The sequence below is a fragment of the Zea mays genome, chromosome 1 (genome assembly GCF_902167145.1).
Source record: "Zea mays cultivar B73 chromosome 1, Zm-B73-REFERENCE-NAM-5.0, whole genome shotgun sequence".
NCBI classification, from domain to species: Eukaryota; Viridiplantae; Streptophyta; class Magnoliopsida; order Poales; family Poaceae; genus Zea; species Zea mays.
Genome location: NC_050096.1, coordinates 295731251 through 295752865, shown reverse-complemented (window position 1 = coordinate 295752865; position 21615 = coordinate 295731251). Strand labels below are relative to the sequence as shown.

Genomic DNA, 21615 nt, shown 5'->3' with positions numbered 1-21615 from the left:
GCAATCTTTTTCGCCAAGGCGTGAGATGAAGCGGCTCAGAGCCACAAGACATCCCATGACCCTCTGTACTCCTTTTAAATCTTTGATTGGTCCCATGTTGGTGATGGCCATGATTTTCTCCGGGTTGGCTTCGATGCCTCGCTCGGAGACGATGAATCCCAGGAGCATGCCTCGGGGGACTCCGAAGACACACTTCTCGGGATTGAGTTTCACGCCTTTCGCTCTCAGACATTTGAATGTCGTCTCAAGGTCAGAGAGGAGGTCAGAGGCTTTCTTTGTCTTGACAACAATGTCATCGACGTAAGCCTCGACCGTTCTGCCGATGTGCTCTCCGAACACGTGGTTCAGCACCTCTGGTAGGTGGCGCCTGCAGTCCTCAAGCCAAATGGCATTGTAGTGTAACAATACATGCCAAAAGGTGTGATAAAAGAAGTCGCGAGCTGGTCGGACTCTTTCATCTTGATTTGGTGATAGCCTGAGTAGGCATCGAGGAAAGACAGGGTTTCACACCCAGCAGTGGAGTCCACAATTTGATCGATGCAGGGCAGAGGGTAGGAACCTTTGGACAGGCTTTGTTTAGACCAATGTAGTCTACGCACATCCTCCATTTCCCACCATTATTATTTACAAGAACAGGGTTAGCTAACCATTCGGGATGTAATACCTCTTTAATGAACCCTGCAGCCAGTAGCTTGTGGACCTCCTCGCCTATGGCCTGCGCTTTTCTTCATCAAAACAACGCAGGGACTGCTTCATGGGTCGGGCTCCAGCTCTGATGTCCAGTGAGTGCTCGGCGACATCCCTTGGTATGCCTGGCATGTCCGAGGGACTCCACGCAAAAACTTCGGCGTTTGCGTGGAGAAAGTCGACGAGCACTGCTTCCTATTTGGGGTCGAGCTCGGAGCCAATCCTGACTTTCTTGCTGGCGTCGTTGCTGGGGTCGAGAGAGACGGACTTAACCGCCTCAACTGGTTCGAAGTTGCCGGCGTGCCGCTTGGCGTCAGGCACCTCCTTGGAGAGGCGTTCTAGGTCAGCGATGAGGGCCTCGGACTCGGCGAGGGCCTCAGCGTACTCCACGCATTCCACGTCGCATTTGTACATGTGGCGGTACGTGGATCCGACGGTGATGATCCCGTTGGGGCCTGGCATCTTGAGCTTGAGGTAGGTGTAGTTGGGGACGGCCATGAACTTGGCGTAGCACGGCCTTCCCAACACCGCGTGGTAGGTCCCTCGGTACCCGACCACCTCGAAGGTGAGGGTTTCCTTTCAGAAGTTGGAGGGAGTTCCGAAGCAGACGGGTAAGTCAATCTGCCCGAGGGGCAGGATACGCTTTTCGGGTGCGATCCCGTGGAAGGGTGCCGCACCGGCCCGGACCTCGGACCGATCAACCCCCAAGATCTCCAGGGTCTCGGCATAGATGATGTTGAGGTTGCTGCCTTCGTCCATGAGGACCTTGGAGAGCCTAACGTTGCCGATGATCGGATCGACGACGAGCTGGTACCTCCCTAGGCTTGGCACGAAGTCGGGGTGGTCGCCTCAGTCGAAGGTGATAGGCTTGTCGGACCAGTCTAGGTATACTGGCGCTGCCACCTTCACTGAGCAGACCTCCCAGCGCTCCTGCTTGTGGTGCCGAGCTGAGGCATTCGCCACCTGCCCGCCGTAGATCATGAAGCAGTTGTGGACCTTCGGGAACTCCTCTTCCTTGTCGCCCTCCTTCTTGTTGTTGCCTTGGCCCTTGCCATCTTCCACCGGGGGCCCGGCCTTATGGAAGTAGCGCCGGAGCATGACGCATTCTTCAAGGGTGTGCTTGACGGGACCCTGCTGATAGGGGCACGACTCCTTGAGCATCTTGTCAAACGTGTCGGCCCCTCCAGGAGGCTTCCGAGGGTTCCTGTGCTCGGCAGCAGCGACGAGATTCACGTCAGCGGCGTTGCGCTTCGCTTGCGTCTTCTTTTTGGCCTTCTTCTTCACGCCACGCTGGGCGGGCGCCTCGGGGGCATCTTCCTTCGGCTCTCCCTGAGGCTGCTTGTCTTTCCAGAAGATGGCTTTGACCGCCTCCTGACCCGAGGCAAACTTGGTGGCGACGTCCATCAATTCGCTCGCCTTGGTGGGAGTCTTGCGCCCCAGTTTGCTCACCAGGTCTCGGCAAGTGGTGCCAGCGAGGAAAGCCCCGATGACATCTGAGTCGGTAATGTTGGGCAGCTCAGTGCGCTGCTTCGAAAACCGCTGGATGTACTCTCGGAGGGATTCCCCTGGCTGCTGGCGGCAGCTTTGGAGATCCCATGAGTTCCCAGGGCGCATGTACGTGCCTTGGAAATTTCCCGCGAAAGCCTTGACTAGGTCGTCCCAGTCGAAGATCTATGCTGGAGGCAGATGCTCCAGCCAGGCCCGGGCAGCGTCGGAGAGGAAAAGGGGAAGATTGCGGATGATGAGGTTGTCGTCGTCTGCCCCTCCCAACTGGCATGCCAGCCGGTAATCCGCGAGCCACAACTCCGGCCTCATCTCCCCTGAGTACTTGGTGATGGTAGTTGGGGCTCGGAACCGGGTGGGGAACAGCGCTCGTCGTATGGCCCGGCTAAAGACTCGCGGACCGGGCGGCTCGGGCGAGGGACTCTGATCCTCCTCATTGTCGCAGCGTCCCCCGCGCCTAGGATGGTAGCCTCAGCGCACCTTCTCCTCGAGGCGGGCTCGATGGTCGCGACGGTGTTGCTCGTTGCTGAGGCGATCCCAGGCGGCAGGTGTCTCGTCCCGCGTGCGCTCGGGATGGACCGAGGCCTCCCGCATGCGTCGGGAGGACGTCGCGTGATGCTCCGAGGGGTTAGCTTGCCTTCGGGAGGCAGAGCTCTCGGCTCGTCGAACTGCGGCACCTTCCAGGAGATCCTTGAGTTCGCCCTGGATGCGCCATCCCTCGGTGGTGGATGGCTCCGGCATGGTTCGAAGTAGCATCGCCGCTGCAGCTAGGTCCTGGCCGGACCCGCTGACGACCGGGGGCAGCGCTGCCCTGGCATTGTCAACGATACGGCGCTGGATATCTCGGGCCTGATGACGGGCTCCTCCGGCGAGTGTTCGGCCTGCCCACTCCTGCTCGATGTTCTGTCGGAGCTGCACAAGCCACCCTGCTTCCTCATCGACCTTGGCCTGCATCTCGTGGATTTGCTCGAGCTATGTGTCCCGACCCCCCGCAGGGACTGGGACCACAACTAGCTCCCGCAGGATGTCAACGCGAGATGCGGGCCCAGGGGGATCGTCAACCTCCGGCATGCCGAGGTGGTTGCCTTCGTCGTGATCTCCCTGATCGACGTGGAAACATTCGCGACTTGGGCCATAACCCTCGTCGTCAAGGTCGTGGCCATCGTCAGAGCAACCGGAGAGGCAGTGGTCACATGCGGACATGAAGTCCCGCATGGCATCGGGATCACTGAGGCCAGAGAAATCCCAACCGAAGTCGGGGTCATCCTCTTCCTCGGAACCCGCCGGTCCGGAGGTTGAGACGGCTGTCAGTCGATCCCAGGTTGACCACGTATTGTACCCCGAAAGGTCTAGATACGCCCTTGCGAAAGCGCTCACCGAAGCGGGGTCGCTAGGTGGATCGAAGCTGAATCGAAAGGGAACAGGGTGGAATGCGGACGATACCTCTTGGTCGATGGATGATGGTGAAGTCGCGTCGGGGACAGAGCGCACCGTCATCTCAGGTACGAGGCTAACGCCCAGCAGGTCCTTTGCGAGGGTGCTGGCGTCATCAGCCCGCTTGGGGCTGGCACGTTGCGGGGAAACGACGCTCATCGTCGTTGTCTCAGGCATGAGGACAACACCCGACATGTCCCCCGGAGGAGTGCCGGCATCGTCGACTCGCTCTGGTTCGACAGCCGATAAGGTGCCGCCTACTGCGTGGCCACGGTTGCCCCGTCTCCGTCTCCTCCGGTGAGGAGGGTGGCGGGGACGACCCGGGTGTTCCTCCTCCGCCACGGGGAGATGCCGTCGTCGAGTTCGCCTCCACCGGGCGAGCCGTTGACTGTCGTTGTTGTCGTGCTGCGGAGGGAGCAGTACCATGTCATAGCTGCCATCGAGGGGCATGAACTCGAGACTCCCGAAGCGGAGCACCGTCCCGGGCTTAAGAGGTTGCTGAAGTCTACCCATCTGGAACTCAACGGGAAAGTGTTCGTTAACACGCAGCAGACCCCTACCTGGCGCGCCAACTGTCGGCGTTTCGGACCCGGCGGTCCCTGGACCGACTAGTAAATTTGTCGTTGCGTGTCCCTGCCTAGATGGGTTGGTGCGAGATGGAACACAAGGGGGGAATGAGACTTGTATTATCCTGCACCAGGGTGCTCGTAGTAGGGGTTACAAGCGTTGCGAGAGGGCGAATACGAGAGAGAGAGAGGGGGTCTGGCCCTGCTCGTCTTCTCCCGTCCCTTTGTCGTGCGTTCGTGTATTCGTACCCTCGTACGTTCGTACGTTCCTCCCTCCCCCTGCCGTGCTCCTGGACATCCCCTTTTATAGTCATAAGGAGATGGCCCAGCTGTACAATGGGGGTGTAGCTATGTGCTACGTGGCCAGCAGGGAAGTGCCTGATCGCTATGCACGTGTTGACGTGTCCGTTGGAGAAGTGCATGAGCCCTGTAGAAGCACAACTGTTGGTGCTGCATGGATCCTGCTGACGTCTCCTTGCTTCCGTAGGGGGCTTGAGAACCACCGACGTCATGGACGCATGCGGGGAACCATCATTGCCTATTACCGGGGTATGCTAGATGGGGCGCCAGTCTTGTTCCTTCGTAGCCTGAGCTAGCTAGGAGTAGGGTAATGATGTATCCCTTGTGGCGTGGTTGATCCGAACTTGAGGTCGGGTGAGGCGGCGGCTCCTTCGAGGCCGAGGCTGAGGCTGAGGCCGAGGCCCAGGGTCGGGCGAGGACGTGACTCTTCCCGAGGCCGAGGCTGAGGCCGAGCCCTGGGGTCGGGTGAGGCGGAGATCTCCTCCCGAGGCCGAGGCCGAGGCCTGAGGTCAGGCGAGGCGGAGCTTCCTGTTGCGCCCGAGGCTGAACTTGGCTGTTGTCGGTTTCACCCGGGCGGTTGGCACAGCAGCCGGAGCGGGGCAGACGAAGCTGTTTTCCTATCAGATCGGTTAGTGAAAGGGCGAAGTGACTGCGGTCACTTCGACCTTGCCGACTGAGGCACGCATGTCAGGATAAGGTGTCAGACGATCCCAACATTAAATGCGCATGCAATACGGTCAGCTGGTAAGGCGATTTGGCCAAGGTCGCTTGCACGACAAGGCTTGCCTTTGGCTGAGCCGAGGGTGTGCTCACTGCCTGAGGAGACCCTCGGGCGAGACGTGAACTCGTCCAGGACCACTGTTCTCGCCCGAGGCCGGGCTCGGGCGAGGCGAGATCGCGTCCCTTGGTAGACGAAGCTTTGACTTTGACCCGAACTGTAAGTCTTTATGGTTTGTTCTGAAGGTGTTTATCAGCCGTGTTTAGGAGTGTTGGGGGTACCCCTAATTATGGTACCCGACAATACCTATGTATACATTATCATCTTAATAATTTAATATCTTACAACCTTGCATGCTGTGTAGGTGGCTAACATTTCAAGGTTGTCCATTTAGAGGCCATGATGAATCTCAGAATTCATTAAATCAAGGTAATTTTCTTGAAATGGTCAAGCTTTTGGCTTCATATAACAAGGAGGTGAAAGGAGTTGTGTTAGAAAATGCTCCAAGAAATGCCAAATACACTTCATCTGATGTCAAGAAGAAAATTCTAAGCATTGTTGCACGGAAAGTGCAAAAATTAATAAGAGAAGAAATTGGCACTAGCAAGTTTTGCATCATGGTTGATGAAGCTCGAGATGAATCTAAAAAGGAGCAAATGGCAATAGCCATCTGTTTTGTCAACAAAGAAGGACTTATCAAGGAACGTTTTCTTGACCTCGTCCATGTGAAGGATACTACTGCATTGACTCTTAAGAACTCAATTTTGCTGTCTTAACTGCTAATATCTTGAGTATAGAAGACATCAGAGGCCAAGGTTATGATGGTGCAAGTAATATGAGAGGGGAATGGAATGGATTGAAGGCTCTAATTCTAAACGAGTGTCCATATGCATATTACATTCATAACCAGTAATAAGCACAAAACCATCCATTCTAGTTCTACATTTGTTTGAATAAAATGTTTCGCCAATTGCATGCGTCTAATCAAAAAAACTTTTCTTATTCGTCTTTTTGTATCTTCCCATTCATCTCCACTATACCCCTCGTCTTCTAATTCCTTCCATTCAACCAAAGAATTCTCTATAATAATTCGCAAATCTAAATCCGCTAATTGTTCTCTAATAGCGCCTGCTCCTGTTGCAATTTCTCAATTTCGAAATGTTGCAAAGCCCGGGGTAGAAAAAAGGGAGAAATGCATGGCTCATCAACTGCAATTGGCTCTAGTGGCAGCATCAAGGGAAGTGCAAGAGGTACACAACTTCTTTCAGCATGCAACTTTCATCATAAATGTTGTTAGTTCATCTACTAAGCGTAATGATGAGTTACTAGCTGCACAAGCTGAAGAAATAGCTCGTGAAATTGAATTGGGAGAGCTTGACACTGGACAAGGTGCAAATCAGATGAGCTCTCTACAAAGGCCAGGGACACTAGATGGAGTTCCCATTACAAGTCAATTCAAAGCTTAAGAAGATGTTTAGCGCCACAATTTCAGTCCTACGTAGTATTGCAAATGATCGTTCAGTTTCAAACTATTCTTGTGGTGATGCTGCAGGTGCACTACAAATTATTGTCAAATTTGATTTTGTGTTTATTTTGCTCATGATGGAAAAGATTATGAAGATTACTGATGTGCTATGTCAAACACTCTAAAAGAAGTCAATTGATATTTTAAATGCACTAGATTCAGTTTCCAATACTAAAGTCTTACTTGGTAACTTGCGAAACGATGGTTGGGATCCTCTTCTTCAGGAACTCAATTACTTTTGTGAAAAGAATGACATCGATATTTTGGATCTGAATCACAAGTATGTTTCCTTTGGCTAAATTATTGCACAATTATTATTCATATCATATGAATTGATCTTATTTGCGTTTTATCACATTTGTAGGTTTGTTGATGTGACCAAATCTCGAAATAAGAATGATAACACCACAGTTTTTCATCATTATAAATTTGATGTGTTTAATGTTGCAATTGATCAACAACTGAATGAGATAGAAGATCGATTTGGTGGCCAAGCGACAGACCTTTTATCACTTTGTGCTTCCTTGAATCCAATACTTGGCTCTTTTGACATAGGAAAGGTATGCTCTTTAGTGGAAAAGTATTATCCTGCAGATCTCTCAAATCAAGAAAGAATGCAATTAGAGTGCCAATTGCCACATTTTCAACTTGATGTTTGCAACCATCCAAAACTAAAGGGTTTATCATCTTTGGCTGATTTAACAAGTGGATTAGTTAAGATGGGTAAAGATTCTTCTTATCCGATGGTAGATAAATTATTGAGATTACTCTTGACTCTCCCTGTGTCAACTGCGACCATAGAGAGAGCCTTTTTCAGCTATGAAATTTGTGAAGACACGTCTTCGAAGAAAAATGGGAGATGCCTATTTACGGGATTATCTGGTCGTTTATATTGAAAGGGAATTAGCGGCAATGATTAGTTCTAATGATATTATCAAGGCCTATGATCTAGCTAATACACGTAGAGCTAAATTCAAAATAACTGAGATGTAATTTTATTTTGTTTGACAAAATAGATGATGTTTTATTATACTGTTTTTGTAATGAAGATTATATATCAATATATGCATTATGGTTGGTTCCCTTGCCATTTTTATATTGTGTCCTTGCTGGTTTGGTCGCTTGGAGGCTAAGCCTGCCCCTCTGTCTTCGGATCCTGGCTTCGCACCTGCGTGACGCCTACAGGCACGATCGCTCTGCACTATTTTTTGCGTGGTGTGGTAGCTGCGTGAGCGAGATCGCGTGCTGGGCAGACAGTAGCTGGCGAGTGCTGAGCGTGGGGCCTACAGGGCACGATCGTTCTGCACTATTTTTTGTGCGATGTGGTAGCTGTGTGGGCGAGGTCGGGTGCTGGGCAGACATAGTAGATGACTATGGGCCCACAGGACACGACATGTTGACGTCGAGGTGGGGCACGTGGATAGACCCGGAGTGTCAGCGTAGAGGGGGCGCTGGGCATGGGTCCCACATGGCACGACATTGAGGCGGGGTGCAGAGGGTGAAGTTGTGGTGGCACCGGGTACCCACATTAGATTTCTTAATAGAGTAGTGAAAGGAAAATGGGGTTAACCTTTTTTCCACAATTAATTTTGGTGGTTGAATGTCCAACACAAACAAATGGACTAATTAGTTTGCTCTAGAAACTCATGTATCACAGGTGCATAAGGTTCAACACAAACCAATAAAAGATTCAAGTTAGGGACAAAACTGAACCGGAGCAAAGACTTGAGTGTGCTGTGGACTGGCGCACCGGACAGTGTCCGGTACACCATATCCGTACGAAGATGAACCAGCCACTCTCGGGAAAATTGAGCCACGCTCCGCTATAATTCACCGGACTATCCGGTGTGCCAGTAGAGCAACGACTACTCGCTCCAACGGTCGACTGCAAAAGCCGCTGACAGAGAACAGTGAAGAACAGTGCGCGCAGAGTCAGAGCCGTAGAGTCAGAGGCGCACCGGACACTGTCCGGTGTGGCACCGGACTGTCCGGTGCCGCAAGGAGACAAAGCTCCAAATGTCAACCGAGCTCCAAACCCTAACGGTTGGGCGATGTGGCAGCGCATCGGACAGTAAACAGGACCTGTCCGGTGGCGCACCGGACTGTCCGGTACGCCATCGCCAGCAGCCTCCGTAACGGCTAATTCGGTGGTTGAGGGCTATAAATACCCTCAACCACCATAACTCCAAGCATCCAAGTTTTCTGAAGTTCTCATTCAATACAAGAGCTAGTGCATTCACTCCTAGACACAATTCAAAAGAACAAAGCCTCTCCAAGTTCCAAATTCATTCCAACCACCCAGTGACTTGAGAGAGTGTGTGTTCGTGTTCATTTACGCTCTTGCTGCTTGGATCTCTTTCTTCCTTCCTCATTCTTGTTCCGAAGTGACTTGTAATCAAAGCAAGAGACATCTAAGTGTGTGGTGGTCCTTGCAGGGTCTAAGTGACTCGTTTGATTAAGGAGAAAGCTCACTCGGTCTAAGTGACCGTTTGAGAGAGAGAAAGGGTTGGAATAGACCTGGTCTTTGTGACCTCCTCAACGGAGACTAGGTTCTTTTGAACCGAACCTCGGTAAAACAAATCACCGTATTCATTCGATTGATTTCCATTTGATTTGTTTTCCCCTCTCTCCCGGACTTGATTTTAGTTCTAACACTAACCCCGGCTTGAAGTGTGTGTTTAAAGTTGTAATTTTCAGATTACGCCTATTCACCTCTCTCTAGGCGACTTTCAAGTAGTATAGATTACGTTGTTCTAAATTATAATTCGTTTGATTTTTTTTTACCAAGTAATCCATCTTGTTTTTTTTTTCAAAAAAATCATAATTACTCTTTTTTACTGTGATATCATTTAGTATTTAAATTATTTTAAGTGTGAGTTTAAGTTGTTCGACTTTTTGAAAAAAAATCAATAAGATGAACCGATCAAACTATGTTATAAAAGATCAAACGAATTATAAATTAAAACAGATGGAATATACTATTAAAAAAAGTATAAATTCCTCCACTCATCTATGGAAGATGTCTATATAACCTCCTAAAGTAATTTTAAATATAATTTACTCCTCCATATATTTAAGTTGGTTCAATCTATCTCTTAACATATTTTTTTATATATACAAACTAAGTTTTCAGTTCAAATTTTATTGCCTATTAGGTAATGCCATAACTTTGCCTAAAAAATCTTTAATGATAAAAAAAACTAAATATAAAATAATCATAAAAATTATGAATATATTTTTCAACATAAGTTATGGTTTCCTCGACCACCAAAAAAATATAAACTTAAAAATTCAACTTTTATATGAAAAAGATAAATATTATTGAGAATTATTTTCTAGACCGGTCCATCTCAATACATATGGGTGGGCTAGAGTAACAGCCAAACAATGCATAAGTGAGAGTGAGCTCGAACATGGATCAGTACTAATCGATCTACCTGCATAAGGCAAATGCTTAATGTTCCATTCCACGGGTGTAGTAGCCTATGAAGCATTTTGTTAGGGCCATCATTGACACAACAATGGCTAACCGAGAATCAGATATATATTAGAATTGGATTCCAAGATACTCGAGGGACAACTGTCCTAATAAGTTACAATTCAGCGTGTTAGCAAATCTTTTATTCCATGACAAACACATATACAATCCATTCAGTCAGAACAGTACAACAGAATCAATTTCAGGCCGTCCGTCTGCAACGCGGAAATCTCGCGGTAGCCGCGGGGCCCGGGGCACTGGCCTGACCTGGCCGCTAGTGCCCAGCATTGGGAGCGCTGGGGGTGGGGGGAAAGGGAGGGCACACGCCGCCGACGTTGTTCCCGTAGGTGCAGTTGGACGGCTGCGCCGAGGAATCCGTGCCCGTCGCCACCTCCACCGCGACGAAGACGGCGGCGCGATCGCCGCCGCCGTGCCCCACCACCGGCCGCGCCGCCGCGCCGACGGTACCGCCGGAGGCGAGGACGGCGGCGAGGACAAGAACCGCTGCTGCAACCGTCGACGACGATGGCCTCATGATCGAAGGCCGACGGGTCGCGTCGACGACTGGTACCGGCCGGCTGAGAAGAGATAGCTCGCGAAGATCCTCGGCGCCGGCAGACGGCTGTGTTATTAGCAGCGCCGCCGCCGTACGTGTTCCTCTGACTCCTCCTCGGACACTAAGCTAGCTAGTAGGGAAGCGTAAAGCGTTGATGAGCTGCTGTGTTGTGTATATGCAATGCAATTATGCATGCATGCGCGTGTATAAATAAATACACGCAACGCAAGTAGTGACGCGCTCGCGCAGTCGCTGGTTTGGAAGTTGGAACCCGCAAGCTGCACTGGTAATTCCACAGATTCAGACTTGCAGTCCGCACTCCGCAGCATGCATCCGGCATGTTAGTTCATTCAGATTCAGACATTCAGTCTAGGAAATCAAAGTACCTAATGCATTCTCTGATGAGGCTTTTTGACTTACTTTTTTTTTCCATACACGTGCCATGCGTACGCCGCGCCCTCGTTGTGCGCGTGCTTGACTCTGTGCTGGAAGCAAGCAGAGGAGGACGGACGGACGGACGGACGGCGAGCACCACCTGGCACTGGCACTGGCAAGAGGGAAGTCGGCGAACCTGGCCGCCTGAGCTCGCTCCACCAGGGCCGACGTCGACGCTAGGCTTGCCTGCCTTGGCAGAATGGCATGGGGGGATCGTGGGACGGGCCTAATTTCGGCGCAGCCTTTGCGTGTCGCGTGCGTCTCCTCGTCCGCACGGGTGTTGGGCGAGGGCGAGGGCGCGAGGCAGAACCGCAGACTCAGCCACCGTCGGCGCCGGAACGCGCGCGCGCGCGCGTGCGCTGCCTCGTGCATATGCACGAGGTGTGCCGTGCGCGTGGTCCACCCGGTGCCACCGGGAGGAAATGGAGGCGGCGGTGAACAAGGGTACGTGTACGTGGCCGTGGCCGGAGAAGGCGACTGAGTAAAAAAAAAAAAACCAACCACAACTTCGACACGGGTCAAATCGCAAGCACTAGAAACTCTGCAACGCAATCCAGCAGCAGCTGGCTTCACGCGGAGTGCTCAGCGCACTTCCTTGCATCTGTACCCACCACAACCACAATCAGGCGGAATAAGGACCCTTCTGTTTAAGTTTGCTATAATAATTTTAAACATTTTTTCGATCTAACACTGCACAGAATGAAACAGAAAAGATCTTTTCTTGCCGGCCGCCGCTATTTGGAGAGCACAACTATCTTGACACTTTGCATCTTTTTTATTTGTTTGTTTCATAAATTCTGTTTGTAATTAATTGTAATTGATGTACATTTTTATATATTTAATATATTTCAGTATGGGCTTTGCCCCTCCTGTTCTATCAAAAAAAAATATATATACCAAGTCGCCGACTTCACTGGCATCTCCATAACCAATAACCATCGTCGTTGTTTACAGTTAAATTCCAAGGTGGCATTTTCTCATAACAGTACCCGATCAAATCAGATTTCCTTGGACTAAAATTCCCTCCTATAGGCCAATCACCTAGTGACAAAATTCCAGGATCCCATTGACACATAGAAATGTATGCTATCTTGTACTTCAACTCCATTCGATAAGAATCGATGAGTAACTTAGACATGCAAATTTGATCCCTGAACTGCATGCATGAATCAACACTGTGAACGGAACTACCAACATCAAAGAGCTCATCTTCTAGGACAATCTCAGCAATAGACTTTCGCATTTCATAATCGAAGTGCTCCCTGTCCCATGCCGCTTGCTGCAATAATGAGCTATGTGTGTCAGGTACAAATGGCAAGTCCTCATTCATGCCAAGGCTGGACGAGCTAACCGACATCTCCACCAAATAATTCATACCGAGACTCAAGAAAAAAGGAGTGTCGCTGTCCTGGTTGAGCTCATCATAGTAATCTGATAATCTCCACTTTGAGCTAATTTCTGCAGTAAACTATAGTGCATGTCAATTTCAGCTAGTACTGCATCCTGTAACACGCTCTCACAAAGTATTTCAACGGACACCTCCTGCTTGCCAGACATCTGGTTATCCATCGCTTAAGCATGCTGCCGCAACTAGCCATGATGTGGCTCCTCCTCCCACATGACGTCCGTGCGATTCTTTACATCGAATATCTCTCCTTCATCATCACTTGTCACTATTGGAGCCTCGTAAGAGACCAAGTGGATTATCCTCCATGGCAATCTGACACTCTACATGAGCTAATAGCTGCAATATACTATCATGTGACTCAACCTCTTGTACCAACTCCACTCGGGTACAAAATTCACCGATCACACCCTCGACATCACGGTTGGGCATAGTTGATGCCTTGAACATCGCTTGTTTGCACTCCAGCAGGTCATCCATTTCTCTATCTAACTGTTGAAGTTCTTCGTCCCAAATCACATTCTCAAGTGGCATTTCATAGAACACATTGTTTAGCCTTTCGTTACTAATTTCGCCCCCCTTCTCCATTAACCGGAAATCATACTTATAGCTATTACAAGAGGTCGATCCAAATCTTTCTCAACTCGGCCCAACACCACACACGCCTAAAAGCCTGCACACTAAATCTCTTCTTTAGCCTTCTAATTTCAGAGTTCAGACAATAACATCTTCAGTCTTGTAACACGCCTGCTGTTGTTTGAGAATTCACGAAGCTTCCTCCTCAACTCCCGCAAACGTTTCGCGATGTACGTCTTCTCGTCCTCAAAACCAGCGAGCGATCTATTTCTGGAGATGCCAGAGCCAGCATGTTCCTTGGGACGTGAAAGGCGCGTGTGGTTGACGAGTAACCGATCTATCGTGTAGCCTTCGACCTCAGCTTGAAGGTGCAGATTGGAGGTAGAAGCGGCCAAAACTTGAGAGCTCCTGATCAAGTACAGCAACCAGTCACCGCTACGGCAATCATTCGGGTCGTGGTGATGCAGACCGGAGAAGGGCCCGGCGGATTTACCTCGATTCCGATGGATTGAGGTGTAGCATGTAGCGCGGATTCAGCGTGTGGCGCTTCGGACGCTTGGGCTTGATCTGATCTGCAGTCGAGTGATCATGACCATCGTTTGGCTCGCTACCACAGCTGACGCCGGCTTACCGACCTGCGGTCCAGGGAGATCGATTTGTTGTTTCAGTCGATCGATCTTGCACTCTCCTTCAGCTTCATTTACCATGCATGCACTACAGTAAACGGAACAACGTCCGACGGCCAAAACCGTCGGACATAAGAACTAAACCGTCGGAAATAGGTTATTTCCGACGGCAAAGCCTTATCGCCGACGGCTTTAAGCCGTCGGCGATAATTCGTCGGAAATAGTGCAATGTCCGACGGCAGCCGTCGGACATAAGCTATCTCCGACGGCTGCGTGTGCCCGTCGGAGATAACAAATCCCAACCGTTTTACCGGTCGGAATGTGGGCCCCACAGGATTAAGTCCGACGGCCCATAGCTAGGCCGTCGGACATAAACATCCCTTATGTCCGACGGTATTTAATGCCGTCGGACATAACACATGGTTATGTCCGACGGCTACCACTAGGCCGTCGGACATAACAAATTACAGAATTTACACAAAATTCTGTTTTTTAAAAAATCTGACATTTACAAAACAAAAACAGATTCATGCACATATACACATTCACATTCACATTCACAATCACAAATATACACATTCTAATAAGTATTCACAATCACAAATATTCTCACATAAATAATAACATTCACAAATTTAACATCAACATATAGGTTCGACGGCTGTTGCAAACTGAAATTGTGTCTCACAAACAAGTGTTGCAAAGTGTTTCATAAATAAACATCACGACACATCAATCATATCCATCGTCTGGATGGTTCGAGTAGCCACCTCCTCCGGCTGGACTCTGCGTGTTGAAAAGGTTGTTGACCCACGAATGTGTTGTGTCGTCATGCCCAGACCCATCTCCAGGTGCGGCAACTGAAGCGGGTGGTGTCTGAAATCCCTATAACACAAGCACATGAAATAGTAACCACTCAGTTGTTCATTTAAACACATAAGACATCTATGAACATGTCACACACGCATATGTGTACATACCATAGGGAATTGTGACGTAGGCGGAGGCGGAGGTGGAGGCGCCAACATTGGCATTGGCAGTGCAAAGTCCGGAGGCGGCATCCCATATGTCGGCATCGGGACGCCCGCTTGTTGGGCTAGTTGCTACAAATTATATACAAGTCATTGTTGAACAAACAAGATACACATCAAGTGTTTTGCAAAATAAGCTACAAAATGTTACTTCAACTTACCGAGAGAAGAGCTTGATTTTGGGCCTGGAGGCTTGCATAATACTCGTCCCTCTTCTTATGGTACTCGGCTTGTTGTCTCTGGTATTCAGATTGTTGCCTCTGGTACTCCAATTGTTCCCTCAAGACTGATTGATGGTACTCTGCCTGTTGACGCAACACTGCAAGCTCTATCTCATGGGCTGCTGATCGTGAACGGGACGACTGTGAAGACGACGATGTGGATTGTCGTCCACGGCGTCTCAGCTCTCTGGAATCAATCGTAGAATCAAAAATACCCAACCTACAAGAGTGAACCATGCACTTAGTATAGTAACTCATGGCTCAGTTGAATCGCAAGCATATGATGACAATTTTGAAAACCAAATCAAATAATCTCACCGTCCATGAGCTTGTCCTCCTGCGCTAGCATATGCTGCCTGAGGGTCGATTGGCTGGCTCCTCCAATCGTACTCCTCCCCATGGCGTTGAACCATCTCCTGCCCATACGAAGCCTGGAGGCAAACAATATCAAATATAAGTGCATAACCCCTATGCCCTTGCAAACAATATCAACACACATAATAGAGTATCAAAAACTCACTAGACGGTCGGTGGCCGTCTGAGTGCATAACACATCAGAATTCTGAGGATCAGAACCCCTATGCCCTTGCATATACACCTCCACATCCGTGGGCGTACGGCCGGATTTGACTTCCTGTACATAAAAGTTATAATGACACATTTCTATGTGATTCAAAGTTACGACAAACTGTGACTTACCATTCGCTTAGCCAAGCGCACATGACCATCACCGCCGTAGTTGTGGAACGACTCAGTCCCACGGTTTCCCCTGTTCCTTTCGGAAATGGCACGAAACTCAGGGGAAGCCCACCATCTGCACAATGCCCGATAACCGTCTGATCGGGTGGCCATCCACGGCACCGACACCTACATGAAATTTTTTAAATAAAGCAAGCAAATACATGACTTTGTGCGATATGAGAGGCAACAACCTGTTTACCTCTAGGTATTGCTCCTCCGTCAAGTAAATTGATGACCACTCGGCCTTTGTATTTGGCATCGGTCGATCATCAGCATTTGCTCTGTACCATGCCTTTATAGCCTGAATTCGTGCATAGTACATTGCATCTGCAACGACATCGTTCGCGTTAAACTCAAACACGTAACGAGCGTTCATATCATATGATCCATCGTCCGGCAACTTGTACCGTTTCTGCAAAAACCATAGTGTTATCATAAAAGCAAACATATATGGAATAACTAAAATAGTATAAACAAGTCATACCCAGAATGCATCCCAAACTAGTGCCTGTGTGTTGCCAAACGTTCTACAGACACCATAGCGATAATGCTCCCAAGTGGTGGCGGGGACAGACTCGCCAGTAGGCAAAGTCACAAGACCAGGCCAGTGCAGACGAACAAGATTACCAAGAACCATGTTCACCTGCCTGTAGTGTCCTGTGCCTGTGAACGAGTCGTCGATCCAAGTCCTGCAAACAGAAATCAATGTAGAAATTAAAACATAACTTTCAATAACATTTAAGCAAAGATATGTCACTCACTTTCCACTAGGCTTTATCACAACCCGAGATTCGGGTGGAAGCTCTGGAGGTGGTCCAACAAAATGCAGCTTCCTCGTTCTCTTAACTCGAGAAGTTCCAGACCCAGCTGCAGAATCTCCACCAGCCCCAGAATCCCCAGCCCCAGAATCCCCACCAGCGTCGTCTCCAGCATCATCTCCCACATTATCTCCACCATCATCTTCAACATCATCTCTTGCATGATCCTCTACCACTGGTTCCTCAATTTCAGCATCCTATGAAACAAATAACTTACATCATACAATATTAAGTAACTCAAATAATGTAATTTAACAACTAACTTACATCTTGTGGAGGCAAATGTTCTGCCAGCGCTCTCCGTCTGCTCATGGTAGAACCTGTGCCCTGAAAAACTGAATCCTCACCCCTCGAGCTGCTCCTCGAGCTACTCCTCGACCCAAGCAAACTACGAGCTAAAGACTTCATTTTCTTTGACATCCTATTTTAACAAAAACAAGTTAGTACATAAATCGACAATAAAATAATAAAATATGCAATAAAATCATAAAATATGCAATAAAATCATGATCCATACTCGTCAATCGTAATCGTAATCAAAATCAGGATCTAGTTGCTTTCGTCGATTTAATGGACGCCAAGTAGCTTTCTTCTTTCTCGTCACTCGTTTTCTTTTTGGAGGAACCTCTACATCATTTTGATCGCCTAATAAAGATTCTTCCAACATTTCAGTTTGTACATTAAACGTGCTTGTAAGTTCTTCGTCTTGGAAAATCTCAGCAGCCCCCACTTCCTGCTCGATTTGACTTTCAACATAACCAGCATCACCAGGAGCATATAGTCGTTCACGCGGATTAACTTTGTACACTACCCTCCAATCAACCAAACTGTTTTTCTTAGATGGATATGTCATATAATACACATGCTCGCATTGGTGGGCAAGGATTATAGTGTCGTGGCCTTTTAATCTATCGTTGTGTTTGACTTCCACCATGCCATATTGATTTTCTCGCGTTGTATTTGGAGAAAACCAATCACAATCGAAGAACACCACTTTGAGTTGTTTATCTCCAAAAAACTTGTACTCGATTATATCATTAATGACTCCATAATAATTAGTCACCTTCCCTTCATCATCGACAGCTCTAGTTACAACTCCGGAGTTTGTCGTGGCTGCTAGAGGATGATCATCTTCGAACCTTGTGGAACGGAATCTAAAACCATTGACATCATACCGACCATAACGTCTGCCAGTTACTGCTCCTAGGGATAATTGTCGAAGGTCCGGGTGTATATTGTCATTTTTATCTACATAATCTCGAAACCAACACAAGAAATTAAGTCCCCCATCTTTTCCCTCTCGACGAATCTGGTCACGTTCACAGCCAGAGATGCAATTTTGATAATCAAATTCCCTGTTAGTACAAGGAAACAAACCTTTTAGTATCACAACAAAAAGTCTAGCGGCAATGACTAAAATAAAGTTTACACTTACAGGAGAAACTGACTCATCTCTTCCATGTTGTTATACATGTAGAGTAAAGCAGTCTTCCATTCGTCGTTGGTGAAACAGTATGTTGTGCTGGGTCCTACAGTTTTGCCCCTCCATTGAAAAATTTCAATATCACTAATAGGGGGCTCGTCGACATGATACCGCAACGTATGGGCATTGACATTGTGTTCCTCTGCAAAGTACAGGCCCGTGAACGATGCTATCTCTTTGTATTTGAATTCTTCAGCGATGCACCCTTCAACTCGTCTCTTATTACCAACCATTGCACGTAGCTTCTTTAGTGTCCTTTCGATGTGATACATCCATCTATATTGCACAGGACCTCCTACCTTAGCTTCGTATGGTAGGTGAACAAGTAGATGTTGCATCGGATTGAAGAAACCTGGTGGAAATATTTTTTCAAGTTTGCATACCAAAATCGGTATTTCTTGCTCAAGCTTCTCCATCATCTCTTTCTTTATTTCTTTGGCACAAAGATGTCTATAAAAGTAGCTTAGCTCCGCTAATGCTTTCCAGACATCATTTTTTACAAAACCACGAAACATAACAGGAAGGAGTCTTTCCATTATTATGTGGTAGTCATGACTCTTCAACCCAAAAAACTTGCCCGTCTTCAAATTCACAGACCTTCTAAAGCCCGCGGCGTAACCATCTAGGAACTTTAAGTTTTTCAACCATTTCATCAATTGTTTCTTCCTTTTAGGTTTAATACTGAAAGGAGCACGTGGCTTCTTCTGATTCTCTCCTATCTCCATAGTTGGTCTTCTACAGATTAAGGCCAAGTCTTTCCTTGCCTTAGGGTTGTCTTTTGTTTTGTCAGTGATATTCATGCAAGTGCTGATAATGCTTTCACCCATATTTCGTTCCTGGTGCATGACATCAATGTTATGCATTAGAATCAAGGCTTTCATATAAGGGAGTTCCCATAGACCACATTTGTGAGTCCAATTATGCTCCGTTCCATAACCTTCAAAACGATTTCCATGTTCGTTTAGTTTCAAATCATTAAGTCTCGCGAGAATCTCTGGACCACTTAGACGCTTGGGTGGTCCCCTCTGAAAGGGAATTAGGGTTACACCTAGTTCCTATATAATTTTGGTGGTTGAATTGCCCAACACAAATCTTTGGACTAACTAGTTTGCCCAGGTGTATAGACTATACAGGTGTAAAAGGTTCACACTCAGCCAATAAAAAGACCAAGTTTTGGATTCAACAAAGGAGCAAAGGGGCAACCGAAGGCGCCCCTGGTCTGGCGCACCGGACTGTCCGGTGTGCCACCGGACATGTCCGGTGCACCAGGGGGACTCAGACTCAAACTCGCCACCTTCGGGAATTTCCAGAGGCGACTCGGCTATAATTCACCGGACTGTCCGGTGTACACCGGACAGTGTCCGGTGCGCCAAGGGAGGTCGGCCTCAGGAACTCGCCAGCTTCGGGAAACTCCAACGGCTAGTCCACTATAATTCACTGGACTGTCCGGTGTGCACCGGACTGTCCGGTGCGACTCCAGAGCAACGGCTATCTCCGCGCCAACGGCTCTCTGCCGCGCATTTAATGCGCGCTCTACGCGCGCAGATGGCAGGCGTGCCCATTCTGGCACACCGGACAAGGAACAGTAGATGTCCGGTGTGCACCGGACACCCAGGCGGGCCCACAAGTCAGAAGCTCCAACGGTCAGAATCCAACGGCAATGTTGACGTGGCAGGGGGCACCGGACTGTCCGGTGTGCACCGGACTGTCCGGTGCGCCATCGAGCAGACAGCCCAGCCAACGGTCATGTTTGGTGGTTGGGGCTATAAATACCCCAACCACCCCACCATTCATTGCATCCAAGTTTTCCACTTCTCAACTACTACAAGAGCTCTAGCATTCAATTCTAGACACACCAAAGAGATCAAATCCTCTCCAAATTCCACACAACACCATAGTGCTTAGAGAGAGTGATTTGCTTGTGTTCTTTCGAGCTCTTGCGCTTGGATTGCTTTCTTCTTTCTTGATCCTTCTTTGCAATCAAACTCACTTGTAATTGAGGCAAGAGACACCAAACTTGTGGTGGTCCTTGTGGGAACTTTGTGTTCCAAGTGATTGAGAAGAGAAAGCTCACTCGATCCGTGGATCGTTTGAGAGAGGGAAGGGTTGAAAGAGACCCGGCCTTTGTGGCCTCCTCAACGGGGAGTAGGTTTGCAAGAACCGAACCTCGGTAAAACAAATCTCCGTGTCTCACTTGCTTATTCGCTTGGGATTTGTTTTGCGCCTCTCTCGCGGACTCGTTTCTTTATTACTAACGCTAACCCGGCTTGTAGTTGTGTTTATATTTGTAAATTTCAGTTTCGCCCTATTCACCCCCCCTCTAGGCGACTTTCAATTGGTATCAGAGCCCGGTGCTTCATTAGAGCCTAACCGCTCGAAGTGATGTCGGGAGAACACGCCAAGAAGGAGATGGAGACCGGTGAAAAGCCCACTACAAGCCACGGGAGCACTTCATCGGAAGAGTCCCGCACCAAGAGGAAGGAGAAGAAGAAGAACTCCTCCAAACGGAAGGAGAAAAAGTCTTCCTCTTCTCACCACAAAGAGAAGAAGGAAAAATCTTCTTCCCACAAGCCGCATCGGAAAGGCGACAAGCACAAGAGGATGAGGAAAGTGGTCTACTACGAGACCGATACTTCATCAACATCGACCTCCGACTCCGATGCGCCCTCCGTCACTTCTAAGCGCCAAGAGCGCAAGAAGTATAGTAAGATCCCCCTACATTACCCTCGCATTTCCAAACATACACCTTTACTTTCCGTCCCATTAGGCAAACCACCAACTTTTGATGGTGAAGATTACGCTAGGTGGAGCGATTTAATGCGATTTCATCTAACCTCGCTCCACAAAAGTATATGGGATGTTGTTGAGTTTGGTGCACAGGTACCGTCGGTAGGGGATGAGAACTATGATGAGGATGAGGTGGCCCAAATCGAGCACTTCAACTCTCAAGCAACAACAATACTCCTCGCCTCTCTAAGTAGAGAGGAGTATAACAAAGTTCAAGGGTTGAAGAGCGCCAAGGAGATTTGGGATGTGCTCAAAACCGCGCACGAGGGAGACGAGCTCACCAAGATCACCAAGCGAGAAACGATCGAGGGGGAGCTCGGTCGGTTCCGGCTTCGCAAAGGGGAGGAGCCACAACACATGTACAACCGGCTCAAGACTTTGGTGAACCAAGTGCGCAACCTCGGGAGTGTCAAGTGGGACGACCACGAAATGGTTAAGGTTATTCTAAGATCTCTTATTTTCCTTAACCCCACTCAAGTTCAATTAATTCGTGGTAATCCTAGATACACTAAAATGACCCCCGAGGAAGTTATCGGGAATTTTGTAAGTTTTGAGTGCATGATCGAAGGCTCGAGGAAGATCAACGAGCTTGATGATTCCACCACATCCGAAGCTCAACCCGTCGCATTCAAGGCGACGGAGGAAAAGAAGGAGGAGGCTACACCAAGTCGACAACCAATAGACGCCTCCAAACTTGACAATGAGGAAATGGCGCTCGTCATCAA

General features: G+C 48.6%; 1 protein-coding gene across 1 annotated transcript; it reads right to left on the bottom strand.

Annotated features, from left to right (window-relative positions):
* Positions 1-10259: 10259 nt before the first annotated feature.
* LOC103644189 (uncharacterized) lies at positions 10260-11961 on the bottom strand. Its single transcript, XM_008667383.4, has one exon. The coding sequence runs from the start codon at positions 10744-10746 to the stop codon at positions 10486-10488; it is 261 nt and encodes an 86-aa protein (XP_008665605.1). The 5' UTR covers positions 10747-11961; the 3' UTR covers positions 10260-10485.
* Positions 11962-21615: the final 9654 nt, after the last annotated feature.

Excerpts from the sequence above, each read along its gene's own strand:
- LOC103644189 (XM_008667383.4), bottom strand. The coding sequence starts at position 10,746 with ATGAGGCCATCGTCGTCGACGGTTGCAGCAGCGGTTCTTGTCCTCGCC.